Source organism: Salmo trutta, chromosome 21 (assembly GCF_901001165.1).
Source record: "Salmo trutta chromosome 21, fSalTru1.1, whole genome shotgun sequence".
NCBI lineage: Eukaryota > Metazoa > Chordata > Actinopteri > Salmoniformes > Salmonidae > Salmo > Salmo trutta.
In genome coordinates, this window is record NC_042977.1 from 20,030,248 (window position 1) to 20,050,190 (window position 19,943).

The 19,943-nt window shown below is 42.8% G+C and overlaps 1 protein-coding gene across 6 annotated transcripts in view; it reads left to right on the top strand.

Annotated features, from left to right (window-relative positions):
* LOC115156874 (cyclin-Y-like) overlaps positions 1-19,878 on the top strand; it is a 56,804-nt gene extending 36,926 nt beyond the window's left edge. The window contains exons 2-12 of one of the 6 annotated variants that reach the window (XM_029704670.1): positions 11,359-11,433; positions 12,186-12,206; positions 12,679-12,713; positions 12,836-12,859; positions 13,214-13,308; positions 13,417-13,452; positions 13,562-13,619; positions 13,747-13,866; positions 16,435-16,601; positions 17,715-17,877; positions 18,175-19,878. In XM_029704670.1, the coding sequence (XP_029560530.1) occupies positions 11,359-11,433; positions 12,186-12,206; positions 12,679-12,713; positions 12,836-12,859; positions 13,214-13,308; positions 13,417-13,452; positions 13,562-13,619; positions 13,747-13,866; positions 16,435-16,601; positions 17,715-17,877; positions 18,175-18,291 (911 nt within the window). In that variant the 3' untranslated portion in view covers positions 18,292-19,878. Of the gene's footprint in view, positions 1-11,358; positions 11,434-12,185; positions 12,207-12,616; positions 13,309-13,416; positions 13,453-13,561; positions 13,620-13,746; positions 13,867-16,434; positions 16,602-17,714; positions 17,878-18,174 lie in introns of those variants that run through there. The other 5 variants (XM_029704671.1, XM_029704672.1, XM_029704673.1 and 2 more) reach the window with 5 other exon arrangements.
* The last annotated feature ends 65 nt before the right edge of the window (positions 19,879-19,943 follow it).

Genomic DNA, 19,943 nt, shown 5'->3' on the forward strand with positions numbered 1-19,943 from the left:
CGGGTGAGCTCACCATCGATCAAAATAATTGAGTAAAACACTTTCTAAAAATCTAAAGTAATCCGACAGTAGGTAGTTTGTTCATGCCACCATTTATGACATTTTTTGGGGGGTCAACCAAAGATGAGAAGAGAAGTGAGTTTGGTCTGTTTTCAGTAGGCATGTTAAAGGGGGTGTGTTGTCTACCATCATTCACTTTCGGGAAATGTACTCAATTTGTGAATCATCCCTTCACTGAATTTTTTTAATAAAATAATGGTCAGACAGACGTTTACGTGATACCCAGAATGCATTGCATGACGTCAACAAACATGCTGCCACACACAGCTTGGCAAATAGCTTAGCATTAGCTCATCATAATCAGTACAGCCTTCAAAAAAGTATGTTACATAAATATTGTGCCCGTTACAATCTATGCAAGAATCGGAATGCATGATTTGTCACCAGTACTTGAAACGTGATTAAACCATTTTAAATGCATTATGCTCCATAAATACATACAGTTGTCGGAAGTTTACATACACTTAGGTTGGCGTCATTAAAACTCGTTTTTCAACCACTCCATAAATTTCTTGTTAACAAACCTATAGTTTTGGCAAGTCAGTTTGGACATCTACTTTGTGCATGACGCAAGTAATTTTCCCAACAATGGTTTACAGACAGATAATTTCACTTATAATTAACTGTATCACAATTCCAGTGGGTCAGAAGTTTACATGCACTAAGTTGAGTGCCTTTAAACAGCTTGGAAAATTCCATAAAATGATGTCATGGCTTTAGAAGCTTCTGATAGGCTAATTTACATAATTTGAGTCAATTGGAGGTGTACCTGTGGATTTATTTCAAGGCTTACCTTCAAACCCAGTGCCTCTTTGCTTGACATCAAGGGAAAATTGAAAGAAATCAGGCAAGACCTCCACAAGTCTGGTTCATCCTTGGGAGCAATTTCCAAATGTCTGAATGTACCACGTTCATCTGGACAAGCAATAGTATGCAAGTATGAACACCATGGGACCACGCAGCCGTCATACCGCTCAGGAAGGAGACGCATTCTGTCTCCTAGAGATGAACGTACTTTGGTGCGAAAAGTGCAAATCAATCCCAGAACAAGAGCAAAGGACCTTGTGAAGATGCTGGAGGAAACAGGTACAAAAGTAACTATATCCACAGTAAAACAAGTCCTGTATCGACATAACCTGAAAGGCCGCTCAGTAAGGAAGAAGCCACTGCTCCAAAACCACCATTAAAAAAGCCAGACTACGGTTTGCAACTGCACATGGGGACAAAGATTGTACTTTTTGGAGAAATGTCCTCTGGTCTTATGAAACAAAAATAGAACTGTTTGGCCATAATGACCATCGTTGTGTTTGGAGGAAAAAGGGGGATGCTTGCAAGCCAAAGAACACCATCCCAACCGTGAAGCACAGGGGTGGCAGCATCATGTTGTGGGGGTGCTTTGCTGCAGGAGGGACTGGTGCACTTCACAAAATAGATGGCATCATGAGGTAGGAAAATTATGTGGATATGTTGAAGCAACATCTCAAGACATCAGTCGGGAAGTAAAGTTTGGTCGGAAATGGGTCTTCCAAATGGACAATGACCCCAAGCATACTTCCAAAGTTGTTGCAAAATGGCTTAAGGACAACAGTCAAGGTATTGGAGTGGCCATCACAAAGCCCTGACCTCAATCCTATAGAAAATGTGTGGGCAGAACTGAAAAAGCGTTTGCGAGCAAGGAGGCCTACAAGCCTGACTCAGTTACACCAGCTCTGTCAGGAGGAATTTACATTTACATTACATTTATGTAATTTAGCAGACGCTCTTCTCCAGAGCGACTTACAAATTGGTGCATTCACCTTATGATATCCAGTGGAACAACCACTTTACAATAGTACATCTATATCTTTTCTTTTGGGGGGGGGGGGGGTTAGAAGGATTACTTTATCCTATCCCAGGTATTCCTTAAAGAGGTGGGGTTTCAGGTGTCTCCGGAAGGTGGTGATTGACTCCGCTGTCCTGGCGTCGTGAGGGAGCTTGTTCCACCATTGGGGTGCCAGAGCAGCGAACAGTTTTGACTGGGCTGAGCGGGAACTGTGCTTCCGCAGAGATAGGGAGGCGAGCAGGCCAGAGGTGGATGAACGCAGTGCCCTTTGTGTGTAGGGACTGATCAGAGCCTGAAGGTACGGAGGTACGGAAGCACCATGGTCTTGTAGCAGATGCGAGCTTCAACTGGAAGCCAGTGGAGTGTGCGGAGGAGCGGGGTGATGTGAGAGAACTTGTGAAGGTTGAATACCAGACGGGCTGCGGTGTTCTGGATGAGTTGTAGGGGTTTGATGGCACAGGCAGGGAGCCCCACCAGCAGCGAGTTGCAGTAATCCAGACGGGAGATGGCAAGTGCCTGGATTAGGACCTGCGCCGCTTCCTGTGTAAGACAGGGTCGTACTCTGCGAATGTAGAGCATGAACCTACAGGATCGGGTCACCGCCTTGATGTTAGCAGAGAACGACAGGGTGTTGTCCAGGGTCACGCCAAGGCTCTTAGCACTCTGGGAGGAGGACACAATGGAGTTGTCAACCGCGATGGCGAGATCATGGAACGGGCAGTCCTTCCCCGGGAGGAATGGGCCAGAATTCACCCAATTTATTGTGGGAAGCTTGTGGAAGGCTACCTGAAATGTTTGACCCAAGTTAAACAAATTAAAGGCAATGCTACCAAATACTAATTGAGTGTATTTACATTTCTGACCCACTGGGAATGTAATGAAAGAAATAAAAGCTGAAATAAATAATTCTCTGTACTATTATTCTGACATTTCACATTCTTAAAATAAAGTGGTGATCCTAACTGACCTAAGACAGGGAATTTTTATGAGGATTAAATGTCAGGAATTGTGAAACTGAGTTTATATCTATTTGGCTAAGGTGTATGTAAACTTCCGACTTTAACTATACATATACGTTACACTACAGTAGAAACGACAACACAATTTACAAAAAATAAGGCACTTACTTTGATTGGCACGCACATACAGTACCAGTCAAGTTTGGAGACACCTACTCATTCAAGGGTTTTTCATTATTTTTACTATTTTCTACATTGTAGAATAGTGACGGCATCAAAACTATGAAATAACACATTGAATCATGTAGTAACCAAAAAGTGTTAAACAAATCCAAATATATTTTATATTTGAGATTCTTCAAAGTAACCACCCACTATTTGGTAAAAGACCAATTCCATATTCTGGCAAGAACAGCTCAAATAAGCAAAGACAAATGACAGTCCATTACTTTAAGTTGAAACATTGCCTGCTAATTATCTATAGGCTGTGTGCCTTGGTTTGAGGACAGCACGGGTTAACTGTCCTGTGTAAAAAAAAAAAAAAAAAAACTCCCGCTAGGGTGACCGTTAGCGATTCGGAACTCACCTGTGAAAAGGTTAACATTTGGGTGGTGGGGGTGTCTTACTTTTTTCACATAATAGCAGGAACAGCACTATCTAGTGGTCAGAACTGAACACTTTCAGGATGTAGGATGTTACATAATCCTAACAACTTCAATGGCTAATGTCTCTGAACAGGGTAAAATTCACAAGGAATAGATGACATAGGATGAAGAAACAATACTCTGAGCCGTAGCTACTTGTCTGACATAGAGAACTGATCCTATATTCTCAATTTTGGGATGGAAATGGCGTGTCTGTGGATAGCTTTTGGCCATTCCTTTGGATTCCTTGTGTTAATCATTGATAGAAAAAAGTTTGGTCCAATTGGATGTTAGCCACTATTTATTAACTATTATATTAATCTGAAAAATTATAATGAACAATTTGGATGCAATCAATTAGCTTAATTTCTCAGATATCAAATTATATTTTATTATTAGTAATGTTGCCGGAATGCTAATTGTATCTCTTTCTAACAACCGAAACGATTTCAGAACAATCTGAGAAGGTGGGTGTCGGAATCAAGCTTTTTGAGGTGGAAAGACCTGATTTAGTGATCGGCACCAATAGCCTATGTAAAGTCTATCAATAGGCTCCCAGTTTGGGGGGGGGGGGGGGGTCTTTATGCAGTGTAGTACCTTCCACAAAAAGATTCCCGATCAAAAAGAAACGTAAGCATCTTCGAGGGACTTTTCCTACTTTTAAGTATGAAGTTGGCCTAGCTTTGTGGTTTGATTGGATTCTTTTATTTAAGGTAGCATCTTTAGTCCAAAAGTCCCCTTTTCCTGGTTCAGCAGGTGTGTTGAGGTGTTTTTGCCTCTGGAATGGTGACGCCGTGAGGGCCTGTGTCCATGTTCATGGTATAAAATGCATATTTTTGACACATTGCACACTTTATCCTGAAGACTTCTTTCTTTCTTTACGATGCAGAGTAGCTACTAATATCTTTTAACTTACTATCCTTCAGTACCTTTTCCTCAATCAGGATAATGTACAAAAAGATTGCGCCAACAAGCGGTCGCCCGGTTTCTCATCTCCTAGACAACTTTTTTGATGCACCTGCAATAACCTCTACAAATCTGTGTACGTGACCAATAAACTTTTGATTTGATACCATAGCATATGAGCGTAACAATCTATTTGATGTACGTGTACACATGTGCACGCCAATCCGTAGCTCATATCCCTAGGCTGTGATGTAGATTTGCTCTGAATCACAAAGCATGAATCATGCTCCAATGTCTCTGTGAGAGTGAAGAGGGAAAAAAACACAAATAGATGAAAGAGGACTAGGGAGAACAGCATGCAACAAACGCAGTGCATTACTTTGTCCAGAGCACCATGTAGGACAGGCTGCAACCGGTGGTCCTTCACTTTTAAGGCTGCTTGTGTGACTGTCCCCTGTGTTTTCTAGGAAATCTATGAATTAGCATTTTAATCACTGCCAGCGGATAATCCTTCTCAGCGCTAGCATGTGAGCTGCTGCCCTCTGCCTTTACACTGTGTGTACAACACATATGGCCTCCTGTCTATAGAGCCGACCCGTACTGTGCTGGCTTGGATATTTTCTTTTCACATTGTCCTTTCCAGCACGCTTTCAGGAACTATCGTAGATGTATAATCTGGCCAGGCCAGTACAGCTCGGCTTGGTTTGACCCTAATATTGAATCGGGCATGTTTATTGTCTGTCCTTGTGGCTGAGTGAGGCCAATGCACGGATGAGAGAAGAATGTAGGGTATAAATGTAACCTTTTTTGAAATGATGTCATCTCACCCCTACATTTTCGGGGTCAGTTGTCAGTTGCATGTGTTTGTCTGGGCTCCCGAGTGGCACAGTGGTCTAAGACACTACATCTCAGTGTTAGAGGCATTACTGCAGTGCCTGGTTGGAATCCAGGCTGTGTCACATCCGGCTGTGATTGAGGTCCCGTAGGGCGGTGCACAATTTGGCCCAGCATCGTTCGGGTTTGGCCGTCGTTGTAAATAAGAATTTGTTCTTAACTGACCTGCCTAGTTAAATAAAGGTCAAATAAAAAATTGTCTACAATTAAATGTTTTCATATTCAGCAATAGGGTGTTTTTTGTTGTAACTTTAGGAATTTACCACTTCTGAGTTCTACTTGACAGATTATATTTTAGTTTGCATTTAAAATGACACGCTATTCCCCATGATGCTGCCTATAGGGAGGACGTCAGAGACCTGACCGTGTGGTGCCAGGACAACAACCTCACCCTCAATGTCAGCAAGACAAATGAGCTGATCGTGGACTACAGTAAACAGAGGGGCGAGCACACCCTTATTCACATCGATGGGACTTTAGTAGACCTCGGTGTCCACATCACTAAGGAATTAACATGGTCCACACACACCCCCACAGTTGTGATGAAGGCACAACAACTTCTCATCCCCCTCAGGAGGCTGAAAAGATTTGGCATGGGCCCTCAGATTCTCCAAAAATGATACAGAGAGCATGTTGACTGGCTGCATCACCGCTTTGTACGGCAACTGCAAGGCACCCGACCGCAAAGGTGCTACAGAGGGTGGTGAGTACGGCCAATTACATCACTGGGGCCGAGCTCCCTGCCATCCAGGACCTCTGTACCAGGTAGTGTCAGAGGAAGAAACATTTTTTTTTAGATTCCAGCCACCCAAGCCATAGACTGTTTTCTCTGCTACCGCTCTGCAAGCGGTACCAGTGCACCAACTCTGGAACCAACAGGACCCTGAACAGCTTCTACCCCCAAGCCATAAGACTGCTAAACAAGGCTGCAAAATAGTTAGTCAAATGGCTACCCAGACTACCTGCGTTGACCCTTTTTTTAAGTAACTTTCTTACACTGACTCTATGCACACACACACACACACACACACACACACACACACATGCATACTAATGCCACACACACACTTTTACACTCACCACATGTGCTGCTGCTGCTGCTCTACATACGCTGCTGCTACAGATCAGTCTATTACAGTGCATTCGGAAAGTATTCAGACCCCTTGACTTTTTCCACATTTTGTTACGTTACAGCCTTAATCTAAAATGGATTAAATAAAATAATAATCCTCAATCTACACACAATACCCCATAATGACAACGCAAAAATAGGTTTTAGACATTTGTAAAAATGTCTATTAAAAATAAATAAATGCAAATATTACATAAGTATTCAGACCCTTTACTCAGTACTTTGAAAAAAATGTGGGTATGACGCTACAAGCTTGGCACACCTGTACTTGGGGAGTTTCTCCTATTCTTCTCTGCAGATCCTCTCAAGCTCTGTCAGGTTGGATGGGGAGCGTCGTTGCACAGCTATTTTCAGGTCTTTCCATAGATGTTCTATCAGCTTCCAGTCCGGGCTCTGGCTGGGCCACTCAAGGACATTCAGAGACTTGTCCTGAAGCCATTCCTGTGTTTTTATTGGTATTTATTTTTTTACTTAACCTTTATTTAACCAGGTAGGCTAGTTGAGAACAAGTTCTCATTTACAACTGCGACCTGGCCAAGATAAAGCAAAGCAGTTCGACGCATACAACAACACAGAGTTACACATGGAATAAACAATCATGCAGTCAATAATACAGTAGAAAAAGTCTATTTACAGCATGTGCAAATGAGGTAGGATAAGGGAGGTAAGGCAATAAATATGCCATGGTGGTGAAGTAATTACAATATAGCAATTAAACACTGGAATGGTAGAATGTGCAGAAGATGAATGTGCAAGTAGAGATACTGGGGTGCAAAGGAGCAGGATAAATAAATACAGTATGGGGATGAGGTAGTTGGATGGGCTATTTACAGATGGGCTATGTACAGGTGCAGTGATCTGTGAGCTGCTCTGACAGTTGGTGCTTAAAGCTTGAGGGAGGTAAGAGTCTCCAGCTTTAGTGATTTTTGCAGTTTGTTCCAGTCATTGGCAGTAAATAACTGGAAGGAGAGGTGGTCAAAGGATGAATTGGCTTTGGGGGTGACCAGTGTGATATAACTGCTGGAGCGTGTGCTACGAGTGGGTGCTGCTATGGTGACCAGGGAGCTGAGATAAGGCGGGGCTTTACCTAGCAGAGACTTGTAGATGACCTGGAGTCAGTGGGTTTGGCGACGAGTATGAACCGAGGGCCAGCCAACGAGAGTGTACAGGTCGCGGTGGTGGGTAGTATATGGGGCTTTGGTGACAAAACGGATGGCACTGTGATAGACTGCATTCAATTTGTTGAGTAGAGTGTTGGAGGCTATTTTGTAAATGACATCGCCGAAGTCGAGGATCGGTAGGTTGGTCAGTTTTCCGAGGGTATGTTTGGCAGCATGAGTGAAGAATGATTTGTTGCGAATAGGAAGCCGATTCTAGATTTAATTTTGGATTGGAGATGTTTAATGTGAGTCTGGAAGGAGAGTTTACAGTCTAACCAGACACCTAGGTATTTGTAGTTGTCCACATACTGTAAGTCAGAACCGTCCAGAGTAGTGATGCTGGACAGGCGGGCGGGTGCGGGCAGCGATCGGTTGAAGAGCATGCATTTAGTTTTACTTGCATTTAAGAGCAGTTGGAGGCCACGGAAGGAGAGTTGTATGGCATTGAAGCTCGTCTGGAGGTTAGTTAACACAGTGTCCAAAGGGCCAGAGGTATACAGAATGGTGTCGTCTGTGTAGAGGTGGATCAAAGACTCACCAGCAGCAAGAGCGACATCATTGATGTATACAGAGAAGAGAGTCGGCCTGAGAATTGAACCCTGTGGCACCCCAATAGAGACTGCCAGAGGACCGGACAACAGGCCCTCCGAATTTGACACACTGAACTCTATCAGAGAAGTAGTTGGTGAACCAGGCGTGGCAATCATTTGAGAAACCAAGGCTGAGTCTGCCAATAAGAATGTTGTGATTGACAGAGTTGAAAGCCTTAGCCAGGTCGATGAATACGGCTGCACAGTAATGTCTCTTATCGATGGCGGTTATGATATCGTTTAGGACCTTGAGCGTGGCTGAGGTGCAACCATGACCAGCACTGAAACCAGATTGCGTAGCGGAGAAGGTACGGTGGGATTCGAAATGGTCGGTAATCTGTTTGTTAACTTGGCTTTCGAAGACCTTAGAAAGGCAGGGTAAGATAGAAATAGGTCTGTAGCAGTTTGGGTCTAGAGTGTCTCCCCCTTTGAAGAGGGGGATGACCGCGGCAGCCTTCCAATCTATGGGAATCTCAGACGATACGAAAGAGGTTGAACAGGTTAGTAATAGGGGTTGCAACAATTTTGGCAGATAATTTTAGAAAGAGAGGGTCCAGATTGTCTAGTCCGGCTCATTTGTAGGGGTCCAGATTTTGCAGCTCTTTCAGAACATCAGCTATCTGGATTTGGGTGAAGGAGAAATGGGGGAGGCTTGAGCGAGTTGCTGTGGGTAGTGGAGAGCTGTTGATCGGGGTAAGGGTAGCCAGGTGGAAAGCATGGCCAGCTGTAGAAAAATGCTTATTGAAATTCTCAATTATAGTGGATTTATTGGTGGTGACTGTTTCCTAGCCTCAGTGCAGTGGGCAGTAGGGAGGAGGTGCTCTTATTCTCCATGGACTTTAGTGTCCCAGAGCTTTTTTGAGTTTGTGCTACAGGATGCAAATTTCTGCTTGAAAAGGCTGGTCTTAGCTTTCCTAACTGCCTGTGTATATTTGTCTTGGCTGTGTGATTAGGGTCGTTGTCCTGTTGGAATGTGAACCTTTGCCTCAGTCTTAGGTCCTGAGTGCTCTGGAGCAGGTTTTCATCAAGGATCTCTCTATACTTTGCTCAGTACATCTTTCCCTTCATCCTGACTACTCTCCCAGTCCCTGCCGCTGAACAACATCCCCACAGCATGATGCTGCCACCACCATGCTTCACCGTAGGGATAGTATTGGTCAGGTGACGAGTGGTGCCTGGTTTCCTCCAGACGTGACGCTTGGCATTCAGGCCAATGAGATCAATCTTGGTTCCATCAGACCGGAGAATCTTGTTTCTCATGGTCAGAGTCCTTTAGGGGCCTTTTGGCAAACTCCAAGCGGTCTGCTGTGCCTTTTTACTGAGGAGTGGCTTCTGTCTGGCCACTACCATAAAGGCCTAATTGGTGGAGTGTTGCAGAGATGGGAGGATCTTCCAGAAGGACAACCATATCCACAGAGGAACTCTGGAGCTCTGTCAGTGACCATTTGGTGTTTGGTCACCTCCCTGACCAAGGCCCTTCTCCCCCGATTGCTCCGTTTGGCCGGGCGGCCAGCTCTAGGAAGAGTCTTGGTGGTTCCAAACTACTTCCATTTAAGAATGATGGAGGTCACTGTGTTCTTAGGGAACTTCAATGCTGCAGAAATGTTTTGGTACCCTTCCCCAGGTCTTTGCCTCAACACAATCCTGTCTCTGAGCTCTACGGGCAATTCCTTTGACCTCATGGCTTGGTTTTTGCTCTGATATGCACTGTCAACTGTGGGACCTTATATAGACAAGTGTGTGCCTTTCCAAATCATGTCCAATCAATTTAATTGACCACAGGTGGACTCCAAGTTGTAGAAACATCTCAAGGAGGATCAATGGAAACAGGATGTACCTGAGCTCAATTTTGTGTCTCATAGCAAAGGGTCTGAATATTTATATAAATAAGGTATTTCAGTTTTTATCAACATTTCTAAAATGTCTAAACCGATTTTTTTGCTTTGTCAGTATGGGGTATTGTGTGAAGATTGAGATGTTTTAGAATCAGGTTGTAACTAGTGATGCACCGAAAAAAGAATTGGGGCCGATTCTGATATTTTCCTTGCCAAAAAAACCCCCAATACCGATAGTTAAATTTTTTTTGCTGCCTTTTAAGCATTCTAGTACAGTTAAATAGTTAACACACATACATGGACGCAGCGGTCTAAGGCACTGCATCTCAGTGCAAGAGGTGTCACTACAGTCCCTGGTTCGAATCCAGGCTGTATTACATCTGGCCGTGATTGGGGGTCCCATAGGGCGGCGCACAATTTGGCCCGGGTTTGGCCGGGGTAGGTCGTCATTGTAAATGACGGCCAACTGACTTGCCTAGTTAAATAAAGGTTACACACACAACACTGACCAAAAAGTTATTTTGTTGCCATTTACGTATGTCTCATTACCATAATCAAAACCTATTTCTTTCACTTACTTGCTGTGCTGTTTTGTTGTTCATTTGTTCAGTCGTTTCATTCTCAACCAGGATTTCTATGGGACACTTTTTGGGTCTTTGCGTGTCAAAAAAGATACACGTCAAATAAGCTTGTTGACCAATCAGGACCTGAATATGACAGCACGTCACATAATAATTTAACACGTTCCTTAATTTTTTACCTAGTTATTACACATTGATTACACTCACTCGTATTTCATATGTCACAACGATTCATCGATACGTATGCTATGATGCTGGTAAAGTTGTCTCACGCACCTACAGTGCTGGTCATAAAAAAATGTTATAAAAAGCTAGCTAGCTCGCTTGCCTTCCCTGTGGCTCAGCTGGTAGAGCATGGTGTTTGCAACGCCAGGGTTGTGGGTTCGATTCCCACGGGGGGCCAGTAGGAAAAAAAAACTGTATGAAATGTATGTATTCACTAATGTAAGTCGCTCTGGATAAGAGCGTCTGCTAAATGACTAAAATGTAAATGTTATTCGTTATTCACTGTGTAGTTGCTCCTCATGTCACTATTTTGATTTTAACTCTGCATTGTTGGAAAATTACCTGTAAGTAAGCATTTCATTGTTAGTCTACACCTGTTGTCTATGAAGCATGTGACAAATACATTTAGATTTAGTTATTGCACTACTTTTGACCAGGAACCTAAAGTGCAGTGCTCTATAAAGGAAATTGGGTGCCATTTGGGACTTATACCATAGTTGATATTGCTTACAATGACATCCAGTAACTGACAGTGATTTTGTTTTCACAGAGTTGAACATGGAGTACAACCCCTCTGACCATCCTCGGGCCAGCACAATATTCCTCAGTAAATCTCAGCCGGATGGTGAGTTGGTCTCAATAAATCAATGAATCTCAATCTTTGGAATCCCTCAACAGGTGCATTTAACATGGGCTTTACCCCTGGGCCTTTAGGGAAGACCAAGGGTTTTCCTGATCATGTGACTTGATCAAGAAAAAAACCCAGGTTTATTAGTGAAAACTCGTGGCCTAGTATTCATAAAGCATCTCAGTGTAGGGATCCGTTTTGCCTTTTAGCTCACAATGAATAAGATTACATCATGGACGGGGGACCTGATCCTAGATCAGCACACCTACTCTGAGACGCTTGATACAAACGGCAGTACAGTATAACCTCTAACACAATACAATACAAAATATGCTATTACAATCACAGATCACACAGCTTCCATTGAACACAGTCAGCTTTGATCTCTGTGGTAATGTATGCCTTGCCCTGGGGTGTTTCACTAGCAATACCAGCAGCCTCTGTGGATTCTCATCCTGTCACACTATTGCTGTGTTTTTCTCTGATAAATTTGAGCATTTTTCTAAGAACAACGCATGCTTATGACTGATTTGAAGAACTTTTGAGTCATGCTTAGTTATGTTATACTGTAACAAGACAGTACTGGCAGCAGAGCAGGTTAAGTGACACCATTGTCCAGAATCGAAGCTGCATCTACGAAAAAGGTGACATTTGACACATACCCATGTGTTAAAGTGAGAGCCATTGATAGTTGTGTGTTTTTGAGTTGGACAGGTAAATGAAGTAGATGGATTTTGGTTCTCTTTCAGTGGAGTTGTCTAGCAAGAATGGTGAGTATAAGCTTAGGCTGCTGTATGTCACGGAGTGCTTCTGCTTCTCCCTAGCTGCAGAGTGCAGTCTGTCTAGAATGTTCTCAGTGTCTAACCAGCATTAGGGGGGAATCCTAGCTTCCACTTAAGTGAATGTTTTACTTTAATAGTTAGGTCAAAATGTAACTTGATATCAATGGGTATGTGGAAGTTAGGACTTGCCTTTATGACTAACCAGCTCTGATAATGTGGTATTAACCGTGTTGTCATCTTTGTGCACACTTTGAAATGCTTCTCTCTGTACAAGTTTGTTGCAGATATTCCAGGTAGGATTCATAGAAGCCTTGCTGTTTCAGTGCAGAATGTCTTGCTGATCATGCTGGCAAATCTACCATGATGCTTTTTTTTCTATTGCTTTACGTAATTTCTAGGGCAATGCTGATAACCAAGGATCAAAGCCTTTCTCGCTCTTTCTCTTTTTATCTCTGTTAAGTGCGTGAAAAAAGAAAGAGCCTCTTCATCAATCATGTGAGTATTAAATGCTTATTAAATATAGGCTTCTATATTATTTCATGATGTTGGAAAGTTAGTCTGTAGCTGATTCATAATGTATGAATTGCCCATGATAATGCCTTGTGTTGTTTTACAAGTTAACACACATTGATGAGTCAAAGGTAATGTACAGCATTATGTCCTCCATGGATCCATTCAGTTGCAACTCATGTGCCATCCTGTTAAATTAGTATAGTTAGTGCCGGCTTGCATCCTTCATGGTAACGTGTTAGGAGGGAAGAAATCTCTGCATTATTGTAAATGCTTAACAGTCTTTAGATAGCCGATACATTATTGCGTTTCATGTCTTCATTTGTCATGCATGTCCATCGCGTGCTCCGTTTGACGAAGTAGCCTACTGTAGAAACCTTATTTCATGTATCAATATGCCCTGTAATAACAGCATGCCCTCTAACCGTCAGCTTTTATATTTGTAGCCATATATGTGTATTTGTAATTCTATTTCGTTATCGTAGCGTGGATCAAGGAGACGAAAACACAGCTCCTGTTCCACCATCTTCCTGGATGACAACACTGTCAGTCAGCCCAACCTTAAATTCACCATCAAATGGTGAGTGTTTGTCCCAGTTGCATTTTCATGAGTTGACCTATGGGACAGTACAGAAAGTCCTTGTTATGACAAATGCCTCAACCACGACCTGTTTTTCCTTCTCTACAGTGTATCCCTGGCAATATATTACCATATAAAGAACAGGTAAGAATACCCTATCACTTTGAGCAAGCAATGCCTTGAATGGAGAGTTTAGCTAGTTAGTGTAACAGTTCAGTAAAACATTTGACCTTTCCTGAATGGCCTGTTTCAGGGACACAGATGGAGGAATGCAGCAAGACATTTTTGACGAGAAGCTTCACCCTCTCTCGGTAATAGCCGGAGCAATCCGTGCGTGTTCATATTGACCCACTGTGTTTATGCGTGTATGACTCTATAAATGTCGTTTTTATACAGCGACTCTGTTCATAAAGCCTTCATGTTCTTCTACTCCCACAGAAATCAGAAGTGCCGTCTGACTATGACAAACACGACCCAGAGCAGAAGCAGATCTACCGCTTCGTCCGGACGCTGTTCAGCGCTGCTCAGCTCACTGCAGAATGTGCCATTGTTACACTGGTAAAGGAGGGGGATGGTTGACTCCCTTGTTTGTGTCCCAAATGGCACCCTATAACCTATATAGTGCACTACTTTTTACCAGGAAGCTTACCAATGGGATACTCAATGTTTCATGCAGTAGGCCTGTATCTTTTTCGAAAAGTTCATTCTCAACTCATCAGCAGTGGTGTAAAAATAACCCAATTGTCATACTTGAGTAAAAGTATAGTTACCATAATAGAAAATGACTCAAGTGAAAGTCATCCAGTAAAATACTACTTGAGTAAAAGTATAATAGTATTTGGTTTTAAATATACTTAAGTATCAAATGTAATTACTAAAGAATACTTTATTATTAAAAGTATAAATCATAGGGCCTCCTGAGTGGCGCAGTGGTCTAAAGCACTGCATCACAGTGCTAGCTGTGCCACTAGAGATTCTGGGTTCGAGTCCAGGCTTTGTCTCAGCCGGCTGCAACCGGGAGACCCATGGGGTGGTGCACAATTGGCCCAACATCGTCCAGGTTAGGGGAGGGTTTGCCCGGCAGGGATGTCCTTGTCCCATCGCGCACTAGCGACTCCTGTGGCAGGCCGGGGCGCACTACACGCTGACACGGTAGTCAGGTGTACGGTGTTTCCTCCGACACATTGGTGCGGCTGGCTTCTGGGTTAGGTGGGCATTGGGTCAAGAAGCAAGCTTGGTTGGGTTGTGTTATGCACTGCTCTCGACATTCGCCTCTCCCGAGTCCTTACGGGAGTTGCAGCGATGAGACAAGACTACCAATTGGATACCATGAAATTGGGGAGAAAAATAAGTATAAAACATTTAAAATTCCAATTATTTAGGGAAGCATATGGCACAATTTTGTTGTTTTCTTTATTTTCAGATGGCCAGCACTCAGACATTTTTTACAAAATATGCATTTGTTTAGTGAGTCTGCCAGACCAGAGTCAGTAGGGGTGACCACATGTTCTCTTGATAAGTGCATGAACTTGACTATTTTCCTGTCCTGCTAAGCATTCAAAATGTAATGAGTACTTTTGGTTGTCAGGGAAAATGTATGGAGTAAAAACGACTTAAGTAGTACTTTAATGTATTTTTTTACTTAAGTACTTTACACCACTGCTCATCAGATACCTTCTCAGACTGGGCAGACAGAAGTCCTCGCCACCAAGTTATTGTATCCCCTTTAGCGACATGTTTGATCGTCTGGTGACCTGTTGGTTACTGTCTCAGTATGTCTATCCCCGGTCAGATACAGGCTTGGAGTGTTCCTGTCTCAGTATGTCTATCCCCGGTCAGACACAGGCTTGGAGTGTTCCTGTCTCAGTATGTCTATCCCCGGTCAGACTCAGGCTTGGAGTGTTCCTGTCTCAGTATGTCTATCCCCGGTCAGACTCAGGCTTGGAGTGTTCCTGTCTCAGTATGTCTATCCCCGGTCAGACTCAGGCTTGGAGTGTTCCTGTCTCAGTATGTCTATCCCCGGTCAGACACAGGCTTGGAGTGTTCCTGTCTCAGTATGTCTATCCCCGGTCAGACTCAGGCTTGGAGTGTTCCTGTCTCACTATGTCTATCCCCGGTCAGACTCAGGCTTGGAGTGTTCCTGTCTCAGTATGTCTATCCCCGGTCAGACTCAGGCTTGGAGTGTTCCTGTCTCAGTATGTCTATCCCCGGTCAGACACAGGCTTGGAGTGTTCCTGTCTCAGTATGTCTATCCCCGGTCAGATACAGGCTTGGAGTGTTCCTGTCTCAGTATGTCTATCCCCGGTCAGACTCAGGCTTGGAGTGTTCCTGTCTCAGTATGTCTATCCCCGGTCAGACTCAGGCTTGGAGTGTTCCTGTCTCAGGCTGATCACCATGTGAGTCAGTCTGCCAGAGGCTGCCTAACTATCCTGTGTGTCCATCCCAAATTGTACCCTATTCCCTATTTAGTGCACTACTTTTGACCAGGGCCCATAGGTCTATATAAGGAATAGGTTGCCAGAAGAAGCCTCCTAACTAACCTGTGTCTGTAGGCTGCTGGCAGGCAGATTCAGAGACTGTCGAGCAGCAGTGGAGGAAAACTAGGCCAACCGCCAGCGGCCAAAGCCAGTAAGCCACTGAGTCATCAATGTACAGTACAAGGCCTGCGGCTACTACTCTACTGCCTGTGGAATACACAGTCGGTCTGCAGCCAGAGCAGAGAAGGGCTAATGTCAGGATCAGAGAAACACATTTTCCACACACCACGTGACATTTCGGTGCACCAATGTTGTGACCTTGTCTTCAATTTACACACATCCTTGGCTTGTCTCCTGAGATCATCCTGAGAGCGCCCTGGGGGCTGAAGGGAGCTGTGAGAGAGGGAGTAGGGATGGGGGTGTGTTGTGTGCCTCGGGTGAGGATCAGTGGGGTTGAGGGGGAGGTCACTGTATGATTCAAGCTTGAGATACGGGTCAGATTTTGAACATGGCTCTGTCTGTGCATTATCAGGAGATTAACATACTATTTAGGGAATAGGGTGCCATTTGGGATGTAACCAATATCACAAAGGTAGTGGCGTCAATTACCTCATGACTTTAGTATTCATTTTCCCATTGTGTTTTTTAGGTGTACGTTGAGAGGCTGCTGACGTATGCAGACATAGACATTGGCCCAGGGAACTGGAAGCGTATGTTGCTGGGAGCCATCCTGCTGGCATCTAAAGTCTGGGACGATCAAGCTGTGTGGAACGTAGACTACTGCCAGATCCTCAAAGACATCACCGTGGAGGACATGTGAGTTAATCAATCAATATATGGAACATAGACTACTGTCAGATCCTCAGACATTTGTGTGTGTGTGTGTGTGTGTGTGTGTGTGTGTGTGTGTGTGATACTTCAGTGTCTCACATGTTTGTATTTCACATGTCTAGAGTGTATGTCCATGACTGGAATGGGAACATGATACATTTTATTTTCAGGATGTTATTTTCAACAGGGACTCTTCTCTTCTGCCGGCTAATTGTAGCTGATCTGTTTTGCTGCTTGCATTTTAAAGTACACACTTTTCTGGATAAATGCTCAAACTTAAAGCTTTACTGACTTATGACTGACACTGGACCACATTTTGAAATCAGAAGCATATATAAACACTGCCTGTCAAAAGTTTTACAACACCTACTCATTCAAGGATTTTTCATTATTTTTACTATTTTCTACATTGTAGAATAATAGTGAAGACATCCAAACTATGAAATAACACATATGGAGTCATGTAGTAACCAAAGTAGTGTTAAATAAATCAAAATATATTTGAGATTCTTCAAAGTTGACAACCTTTTGCCTTGAAGACAGCTTTGCACACTCTTGGGCTTTCTCTCAACCAGCTTCATGAGGTAGTCCCCTGGAATGCATTTAAATTAACAGGTGTGGCTTCTTAAAAGTTAATATGTGACATTTCTTTCCTCCTTAATGAGTTGTGACAAGGTAGGAGTGGGATAGTTTGGGATGAGTTGGATTGCAGAGTGAAGGAAAAGCAGCCAACAAGTGCTCAGTATATGTGGGAACTCCTTCAAGACTGTTGGAATAGCATTCCAGGTGAAGCTGGTTGAGAGAATGCCAAGAGTGTGCAAAGTTGTCATCAAGGCGAAGGGTGGCTATTTGAAGAATCTCAAATATAAAATATATTTTGATTTGTTTTAACACTTTTTTTTTTGGTTAATACATAATACAATGAGTAGGTGTTATAAAACTTTTGACCGGTAGTGTACATTCATGTTTTTACACCAACGTTTTGGATACATGCCCCTAATATGTTGGTTTTGATCTCTAGGACAGTGAGCTGTCTACAAAACAGTGCTACCAATTGTTGTGAAAATAAACATCATTTCTCACTTTTTTTCTGAACAGGAACGAGCTAGAGCGTCAGTTTCTGGAGCTTCTTCAGTTCAACATCAACGTTCCGTCGAGTGTTTATGCCAAGTATTACTTTGACCTGCGCTCACTGTCAGAGACCAACAACCTGAGCTTCCCTCTGGAGCCCCTGAGCCAGGACAAAGCCCAGAGACTAGAGGTGAGCCACCACTCAATTTCACTTTATCAATGATCACATTTATTTCTAAAGCCCTTTTTTACATCAGCAGCTGTCACAAAGTGATTTTATAGTAGAGCACTTTCTGACAACTGCTGATCTGAAAAATGGCTTTAGAAATACATTTGATAGATTGATTGATGGCAGCTGGTCCTCTTAATAGCAACAGTTTAACACTTGGACCTGAAGATGTAGTCCATGCCAGAAGGTCAATGACAATTCAGTTCAGGCGATACATCTGAGTTTGTTTTGCGATTCATGTTTTTTTTGTTCCTGCAGGCGATCTCGAGGTTGTGTGACGACAAGTACAAGGATGCCAGGAGAGCTGGCAAGAAGCGCTCTGCGAGCGTGGACAACCTGGTCGGAGTGCGATGGGTCCCTGCCATCCTCTCCTAACAACCAGGAACATAGACCAGACCTGAGACTGGGCCTCAGGCCAGCATGGGGACATCCAGTCTTTTACCTAGCAAAATTCTAGTAACTTTCCGAAAATTCCCAGATTTTCTAGAAATCCTGCTTGGAAGATTCCCGGAATCAGCAGGAAATCTAGAATCCTCCAATCTGGATTTTTGGAAAACCTGAGAATTTGGGGACAGTTATTGGAATTCTGCAACCCTAACCTAGACAGACTGACTTTGTCCTCATCACAGATAGATGCCTTTGCAGTGCCGCTGCTCCTGTAACACAGAAGGAAGAACTCCCTACAGGACTGGTACTTCACTGACTGTTAAGAAAAAGAAAGCTTCTTTGTGATATAACATAAAGATTTAACTGTTCAGAGAGCTCATGACATCACAGCTTCCTGTGGACAGAAGTAGCTAGATGATCACCGTGGCAACATGAGCTTTATGCGTTGTAGCAGCAAACCAAGAGAGAAGTGGTCAGAAAACAAAATGTCAATGTCATTTGACCTCTTATCCTGGATCATGCCAAACGAAAACGGACTGAAACGAGGAGGGACGACCTGAAATTGTCCAATAAGAAACATGCGTTTTCGTTGCCGTTGCAAAACATTTTGCTACAGTGTCCACTAATGAATATGACCGTGGGTCTGGACTATCCAACCTGGCATGACAGGACAGATGGTTGCCTTTAAAGACGGTTCTGTGGCTTTTGGTGAACAGGTTTTTATTTATTTTGTATTCATAGTTGTTTTTACTACTAAGTGCTACAGCCAACCAAACCCAGGTACAATATTTGATCAGATAAAATAGCCTTCTAGCTGTACAGGCGTTTCTACTTGAGATCTACATACACATTCCAGAATCATTTAGTTCTCAATGAACACAATTATTTTGTTAATGTTCAAACAAGTTGGCCATATTTAATACCTTTCCACTAGTGTAGTTACTGTACCTCCCAATACCTAGAATGTTGTATTCAAATCTGCAGCTAAAATCCTAATTGAAAGCTTTTGGAGATATGTGAGTGATGTTTAGCTACTGTGAATGTGTCATCCACAGGATTCAAAGTAGGTTATGTTGACAAGAAAGCAACCAATGAAAGGATAGAAATTGGTTGTCAGACACTGTAGAGCATGACTTGTGTTTTTTGTCTCAGAACTCTGGATGTTTTAAGCTACGATGTTTGTTTTTTTTAAGAACAAAAACCTGAACCCTGAGCCAACTTGTATATAACGTACCTCCTTCAAACTTTATACAGTTTGATTTTGTCTTTTCAACAATTATTTTTTATTCAAATATTAATATTGTTAAATTCATGATGATCAACTTTTATTTGTGTTTTATCATTTGTCAAGAAGACCCTACTGACAACTGAAGCACTAGAATTGAATTATTTTGCTAATCAACTTTGTACACTGTGTAAACAAGTATTAAAGTGGTGATGAGATCATTAACTTAATTGTTAAATATTTATATGGAGGTGTTGATCCATGTTTATACTAAAAGAAAATTCCCTTGTATTCTTATTTTTTATTTTTTTGTACAGTTAAGCTACAAATAAATCTCAGAGGATAACACATTAGTGTTAAAAACACTTATTTCTAATCTGGTTGTCCGACAGTTGGATTAATTAATTTTTATATG